The sequence below is a fragment of the Phragmites australis genome, chromosome 12 (genome assembly GCF_958298935.1).
Source record: "Phragmites australis chromosome 12, lpPhrAust1.1, whole genome shotgun sequence".
NCBI classification, from domain to species: Eukaryota; Viridiplantae; Streptophyta; class Magnoliopsida; order Poales; family Poaceae; genus Phragmites; species Phragmites australis.
The window spans coordinates 26,458,323-26,466,001 of NC_084932.1; the positions used below are offsets into that span (position 1 = coordinate 26,458,323).

Sequence of the window (7,679 nt, forward strand, 5' to 3'; positions counted from 1 at the left end):
AATTTTCCTAATTGGAAATGAGGAAATCACCTAGATTTTGTGAGGTTGGAAGTAGTGTCTAAGCTTGCGAGAGGCTATCATGATGGCGTACAGTAGTTTCTATGCCTGTGGGTACCGAGTTGGCATCATGTAAGACCTCGCTGACGTAGTACACTAGTCGCTGGAGGCCCTCTCACTTGGCGATCAGGAACGCGCTTGCGACTTGTGGTGTCGCTGCAACATAGAGCAAGAGCTCCTCATTGAACTGAGGTGCGGTTAGTTTGGGAGGGGTGGAGAGGTACCTTTTGAGTTATTGGAATGTTGTTTCCGCCTCCGGTGTCCGCAGGAAGCGGTCATTTTTCTTCAGGAGTTTGAAGAGTGGCAGTCCCTTTTCCCCCAGCCTTGAGATGAACCTGCTCAGAGCAGCAATGCATCCCGTTAGTTTCTGAACTTCCTTTAACCTGGTCGGTGGCCGCATCTAGTCGATGGCTCTGATCTTGTCAGGGTTCACCTCAATCCCTCGATGAGATACGAGGAATCCCAACAGCTTTCCTGACGGAACCCCGAACGTACACTTCTCCGGGTTCAGCTTCATGCGGTACTTCCGGAGATTATCAAATGTTTCTTGGAGATCGTCGACCAGGTCCGTCTTGATCTAACTTTTGATGACCACATCGTCCACGTATGCCTCGATGTTTCTCCCAAGTTGTGGTCAGAGAATGAGTTGAATGCACCGTTGGTAAGTGGAGCCCGCGCTTTTCAGGCCAAAAGGCATTTTTACATAACAAAAGGCCTCAAAGGGTGTAACAAAAGCCGTTTTTTCTTCATCCCCCCTACACATGTTAATCTGATGGTACCCCGATCGGGCATCTAAGAAGCATAACAAGTCACTGCCGGTAGTTGAGTCAACCAGCTGGTCGATTTGGGAAGGGGGGAAGATCTTTCGGAAATGTCTTGTTCAGGTCGGTGAAGTCGACGCACATCCTCCACTTACCATTGTTCTTTCAGACCATGACTCGGTTAGCTAGCCATTCTGGGTACTACACCTCCCGGATGAAGCCTACCTCCAGGTGCTTGTTGACCTCCTGTCGAAGTGCTTCCTTCCGGTCAGCCGTGAACCGACACGCCTTCTGCCTGACAGGTCGTGCGTCCGACCGTATAGACAGCTTATGCTCAATCACATTCCTGGGGACTCCGGGCATATCAGACGGACCCCATGAAAAGATGTTTGCGTTCGCCCGAAGGAAGGTGATGAGCACGAGTTAATATTTGGGGTCCAGTGAGGCCCCAATCTAGACTGTCTTAGTCGGGTTGGTGTTGTCCAGGCTTACTACTTTGAGTCGATCGTCTGGGTTGGCGACGACCTGGACTTTTACTGGCTGTCCGCTGGGTTCAGCAGTCTCAGACTGCGACCTGGGAGTTAGCTCGGCCATGTCGAGGCTCCTCTTATCGCAGTGCAGGGCCATCTTGGCATTGCCAGCAATGGTGATGGCCCCTGTTGGCCTAGTGATCTTGATTGTTTGGTACACGTAGTGAGCAACAGCCATGAACTGGGCCATTACCGGTCGCCCGAGGATCACGTTATACGTAGTCCCGAAGTCGGCCACGTCGAAGAGGACCCTTTCGGTCCTGAAGTTTTCTGGTGAGCTGAAGGTGACCGGTAGCTTGATTTGGCCTAGCGGCTTGTCCGAGGAGCCCGAGGTGATCCCGAAGAAAGGTGGGGATTGCTTTAATGAACTTCTCAGAATTTGCAGGGCGTCCAATGCATCGGTGAAGAGAAGGTTGATCAAGCTCCCACCGTCGACGAGCACGCGGCCTAGCCGGATGTTATGTACCATGGGTTCGACTATGATGGGGTAATGACCAGGGCATCTGACGCATGCCAGATGGTTGGCTTAGCTGAAGGTGAGCGGGACCTCCGACCATTTGAGGCGTGGGCTCAGGTATGATGCGGTTGCCCACACTTCCCGGACCATCGACTTGTATTCCCTATTAGAGGAATATGTCGCAGCCTCTCCGAAGATGTGATGGACCATGTGATCGGCCTGCTGGTACCCCAGCGCCGACTGGTCGGGAGCAGCCTGGTTCTCATTGTTGTCGCCGCATTTGCGCTTACACTCTCTGAGCTCCTAGTCGATGATGCCTCGTACGATCTTGCATTCGATTAGATCGTGGGCATCTGTACGGTGGATTGGGCAGTAGCCCCGACCCTTTTTGCCGTCCTTCTTTTCGAAGCATCAGCATGTAAGGCTAACTTGTTCGACTGCCAAGACCTTGGGAGGTTCGGCCTTCCGCTAGCTCTTCTTGTCTTTTTCGTCGGCTTCTTTGGAAGAGGCGGGCCGGTCAGATGCCGGGCGCAACTAGAGTCGATCTGCCACACCCGGGCCTCTGTGGCCTATGCGCATTTGTTCACTAGCTTGAAGAGCTCGGTGGTATTTTGGATTAACTGGGTGGCCAGCTTCTCGACCATTTTCTGGTCCTTGACCCCCCTTCTTGAACGCTATAACCACGAATTCTCCCGTGATCCTTGGAATGGTGTTCTGGTGCTTAGTGAAGTGCCAGATGTAGTCTCATAATGACTCATCTTGTCGCTGTCGGACCTGATACAGGTTGTCCTCGACCCCTGGTCGGGCGTAGGTTCCCTGGATGTTGGCGACGAACTGGTCGCACAGGTCCTCCCAGGAGTGAACCGACCCACTGGGGAGATTCATCAACTAAGACTGGGTGGAACCGGTCAGGGCAGTAGGGAAGTAGTTGGCCATAACCTTACCGTGTCCTCCGGCGGCCTGCACCATGGTGGTGTAGATCTGTAGGAACTCTTCCGGGTTGGTCGAGCCGTCATACTTTTTGGCTAGGACCGACCAAAATTTGTTCGGCCAACGCACCACACTTAGCCTAGCGGACAGGGCATTAGACCCTATCCCATAACAGAGCGCCGCTCGTTGCTAGGCGGCGGTGCGTGTCCCAAGGGAGAGACGACGGTCTCTGGGTCCTGGCGACGGGGTGGAGCCGTCCGATGCCTCCCTGCAGGGGGAAGGCATACGGTAGGGTTGTTTGCCCTTTTCTAGCACCCATCGGGTGCTGTTCTCCACCTCTTTAGTGGCTACCTGGCTCTGGATTATGCTAGTCGTGTTGGCGCAGGGAGTTGCGTAGGTCAGAGGGTTGACCACCCGACTTGGTGGTGGCCCACGGGTACTCCTCGTGGTTCGGGGAGCACGGGACCTATTCCGTCGCGGGTCCGGCTGTGACCCATGGCGATTGTGACCCTCACTGGACCTCGCGATAGGCGCGGTGCATGCTAACGTGGTCTGGCGTCGGGCGGTCTCGACCAGGAGGGCGAGATCACGTAACCATGGTGCCACCGGTGAGCCCTCCGGTACAGGCACCGGCGGGTGGCTGAGGAGAACCCGTAGGGTCTGGAGGTTCTGCCCTGGTGTCGTGGTCTTGTAGTTGAGACGCTGGGCGTGGAGCAGTGATAAGTCACTAGGTGGGGAGCCCTAAGTGTTGGGGCAACGTGATGGCGTAGGTGAAGATGCCACCGTAGAAAACGCCCTGTGCATGGGCTCCTCGGGACGGTGCAGGGAATGCTAGGGTTGTCTTGAAGCACCTGCCTATTCGGCGTCATGCTGGTTTCCCTCTGGGCGAAAAGCCGGGGGTTTGCCGCCAGTGTTTGAGGCGTGGAGCCCTCCAACGCTCCCTGCGGAATAGGCCGCCATGCAGACCTCATGTTGGGTCTCGACGCTCCCTGATTCCGGCTCGGTGTCCCATACCTAGAGTACACCTGGTTCGTCCGGATGGTACCCCATGACGAATACGTCGCAGCAGCCAGGGTCCTCGGAACGGGACTCAGCGGTTGTCATGGATTCGGCCATGGGTAGCCTGATCAAGTTTTTTCAAACTTGCTAAAATGATGAAAACATGCCCCCCTACCTGGCGCGCCAAATGTTGAGGGTAAATCTCTGATAGTGATTCCGGGGTATGCTGGACAGTGGGTGCGTAAACAGTGTTTCAGGGACTGGGTGTATCTATGTGTAGATGGTGGATTCGGGGACACCAGGGGTTATACAAGTTCGGGTCTCCCGAAGGATAACAACCCTACGTCCTGTGTTTGTGTTATCGTAGATCTCACCTGGTTACAAACGGTGTTCTAGTAGTTTGCTAGAATTGATTTCTCTACCTTACAAACGGGGTCCTCATCCCTTTATATAGTAGGGAGGGAGAGAACTTACATGTGATCCCTACACAGATGGCCCCTACTCATTCTAATATCTAACTCAAATCATCATTACGGAGGACCAGGCATGCCAATTTGCTCTGACGGCATTGTATGTTGTGCTGCCGTGCGCCGTCGTGCTTAGCTAGTAGAGCCCTACCTCGCCGCATTTAATGCGATGGGATGGAACGATACCCTTCTACACCGTCCCCGTCCGCTTGCCTCTTCATGCCGTCCCCGTCCACTTGCCTCTCTGCGTCGTTCCCGTCCACTTGGCTCTCTACGCCATACCAATAAAGGCGCTTCGGATGAGTTGCATCTAATCCGGTCCCACGACCAATGGGGCTGGTCGCGGGTTTATGTGAAGGCGTAGCGAGATTGGTCGCTGGAGGCCTTGCACTGATCGCGGTAACCCTACCTTGGTTGTGCGACCGATCAGCTTTTTAGGAGGCATGTTCCCTGGCTGTTTACGCCGGGGTACCCTTTTACTCAATATACCGACACTCTCTCTCTCAATCTCTCCTCTTGTCCTTGTCCTACTACCTCACCTCTGATGGCCGGCCGCTGCCAGCTCCTCGCTCGTGCCCTCTCTCCTGTTGTCCGCCTCCATTTAGCTCCACATCCACGTGCTCCGCGACCCGGGGGGGGGGGGCGACGGCAAGGCCACGGGCACTGAGTCCCGCGATTGCTACCTCTCCATGTCCAGTTTGTCTCTCTCACGCTCTCTCCTCTCATTTATCGATCTCTTCTCTCTCTTAATCTCTCTCTTATCTATCCTCCGATCCAGATCTGGGAGGAGGCGGCATGGGGAGGTGGGCATGAAGAGGTGGGGCGCCATGGGGAGGTAGATCGGAGGGGGAATGCCGCGCTGGCCTCGGCCGTTGCCATGGTCTCCGTGCTGCTCCTGGCGACCTCAAGATCGAGGTTTGATGAGCTGCTCCGGGCAGCGCGACAACACCTCAAGAATGTTTGATTTCTCTCTGTGGATGCATGTGAATCTCTTTGGGGATGTGAATCTCTCCATGGATGTGAATGTTTGAATCTCTCTGTGGATGTGAATCTCTCTAGTGGTGGTGGTGGCGTAGAGGTGATCGCCGGATGAGCGGCGGAGCAAGCACGGGGACGAGCAGATGCAATGTTTTTTTTCTTTTTTTCTGAAAAATAGCGTTACTATCGATCGATAACTGCCGGTAGTGATAGTAAATCGACTATCACTGTCGCTTGCGTGTCGCCATTTTCAAAACTGATAGTAAAAATTAATCTGAAACCGACAGTAAACATATATTAGTGAAAACATACTACCACCACCTACCAGACCATTAATTGGTGTTCCCAACTAGTCTAGACGGGATGCCTATATGTGCACCTGTACTATCCCCTGTTCCTCTGCAGGTGCATGTGAGGAAAATAATCTCTTTTCCGTGCACTATGGAGCAGTTTGGCCTGCCATACTACTACTACGGCTTGTGGCTCTGCCTTGCTCTCATAGTCCATGTCTTCCTCCACGCCAAGCTCGGTGCCGGCAAGAAGATTGGCCTGAGGATGCCTCCCGGACCGTGTCAACTGCCGCTCATCGGCAGCCTCCACCACCTTCTGAGCGGGCTCCCACACCGTGCCATGCGCGAGCTCTCCCTGCGCTACGGACCGCTCATGCTGCTTAGGATCTGCGAGCACGTGGTCGTTGTCGTTTCCTCCGCCGAGATCGCACGGGAGATCTTTAAGGGCCACGACACCGCCTTTGAGCAGCGGCCGAGCAGCCCGGGTATCGACGAGGTGTACTCGGGGCACGGCCTGGGGGTCATCTTCGCGCCCTACGGCGAGCACTGGAGGCTGCTGCGCCGGATCCTCGTGACGGAGCTTCTCAGCGCGCGGCGCGTCGAGGCGTTCCAGCGCATCCGGCAGGACGAGGCAGCCCGCCTCATCTCGTCCCTCGCGTCCTCGCCTCCGGGCCAGCTCGTCAACGTCGACCAGCTGCTCGCTGAGTTCATTGCCGACTCATCGGTGAGCGCCATCTTTGGCGACAGGCTGCCTGACCGAGCCGCATTCTTGAAGATGATGAAGCATGGGACGGACTTCTCGTCGCTCTTCGACCTCCGCGACCTCTTCCCGTCGTCGCGGCTAGTGCGGATGCTGCCGCGGAGCCACAAGAAGGAGCGGCACCGGCAGAAGCTGTCCCAGCTATTCGACGATATCCTCCAGCACCACGAGGAGAGGAGGGCGGCGGGAGCCAAAGACGGCGAGCACGAGCAGGACATGATCGACGTGCTGATGAGGATGCGAAAGGAAGGCGCTATGCAAGCTTCTCTCAACCCCGGTGTCATCAAGGCTGTGGCGATCGTAATTGCTCTCATCTCAGTAACGTTCATAGTCGATGACACATATACGTAAAATCTTACAGGCGTTGCCCATGCGCAGGATGTGTTTGGTGCAGCACTGGACACATCAACGAGCACTCTCCAATGGGCCATGGCCGAGCTAATTGCAAATCCAAGGGTGATGGAGAAGGCACAGCTAGAGATCCGCCGTGCCCTGGCAGGGCAGGAGAGAGTACAAGAAGCAGCTCTAAAAGATCTGTATTACCTCAAAGCAGTAGTCAAAGAGACCTTACGACTGCACCCTCCAGGTCCATTCATCCCTAGGGTCTGCCTGGATGACCAAAAGGTTCAAGGATTTGATGTGCCGAAGGGCACAATTGTTGTCACAAATGCATGGGCCATCTCTAGGGACCCAAAATACTGGGAAGACTCTGACAGCTTCATGCCCGAAAGGTTTGAAGGTGAACGTCCTTTGGACTTCAGAGGATTACATTTTGAGTTCACGCCATTTGGGGCTGGCCGGAGAATTTGCCCTGGGATAACTTTCGCGCAAGCAAACATTGAGATTGCTTTGGCTAGCCTCCTATACCATTTTGATTGGGAGCTGCCATCCGGAGTTAAGAAGGGGGAAATAGATATGACAGAAGCGTTCGGAGTTACAGTTAAGAGGAAGGCTGAGCTTCTGTTACACCCGATTCCTCGTATCCCACTTGTATATGAATAGCGCTTATGAAATATTGGTAAACACTTTCTTATCGTAAATATTTATCGGGAACTGATCAAAAATAAAACTGGTGTAGTTGAAAAGTTAGTAGCTTGTCTTTCTATGTAAGTACTCGTCTACTTGAATAAACTATATGTACACAACATTTTCCAAGTTTTGTTCCGAAGTAAATACTGCATGACTGTTGTCTTGACCAGTTTTCACATCTGTGTGGGAGAGGTTGTGTGTGTGTTTGGGGGTGGGGGTTATGTTGGGGCGGTGTAGCCTATCAGTCTATCACTAACCTAATCGATTCTCACCAATTCAGCACAAGGGGAGCATATTTTCCAGCTCCAATACTAGATACTAGTGCTTAGGGATACAATTGGGAGAGTTTTTTAACAATGGAATATGAATATTCCGATCTCTGCATCCAGTGATACACACAGCCGTGGGAGAATTAGAGGCA

General features: G+C 53.8%; 2 protein-coding genes across 2 annotated transcripts; one reads left to right on the forward strand and one right to left on the reverse strand.

Annotated features, from left to right (window-relative positions):
* Positions 1-1,271: 1,271 nt before the first annotated feature.
* Positions 1,272-1,817, reverse strand: LOC133886454 (uncharacterized). Its single transcript, XM_062326156.1, has one exon. It carries the CDS (start codon positions 1,815-1,817, stop codon positions 1,272-1,274), a length of 546 nt encoding a protein of 181 aa, XP_062182140.1.
* A 3,777-nt stretch (positions 1,818-5,594) lies between these two features.
* LOC133887022 (desmethyl-deoxy-podophyllotoxin synthase-like) lies at positions 5,595-7,368 on the forward strand. Its single transcript, XM_062326928.1, has 2 exons — positions 5,595-6,529; positions 6,608-7,368. Exons 1-2 carry the CDS (start codon positions 5,621-5,623, stop codon positions 7,229-7,231), a joined length of 1,533 nt encoding a protein of 510 aa, XP_062182912.1. The 5' UTR covers positions 5,595-5,620; the 3' UTR covers positions 7,232-7,368.
* Positions 7,369-7,679: the final 311 nt, after the last annotated feature.

Coding starts and splice junctions, on each gene's coding strand:
- LOC133886454 (XM_062326156.1), bottom strand. CDS start 1,817: ATGGTACATAACATCCGGCTAGGCCGCGTGCTCGTCGACGGTGGGAGC.
- LOC133887022 (XM_062326928.1), top strand. CDS start 5,621: ATGGAGCAGTTTGGCCTGCCATACTACTACTACGGCTTGTGGCTCTGC. Junction 6,530..6,607: donor TCATCAAGGCTGTGGCGATC/GTAATTGCTCTC, acceptor GCCCATGCGCAG/GATGTGTTTGGTGCAGCACT.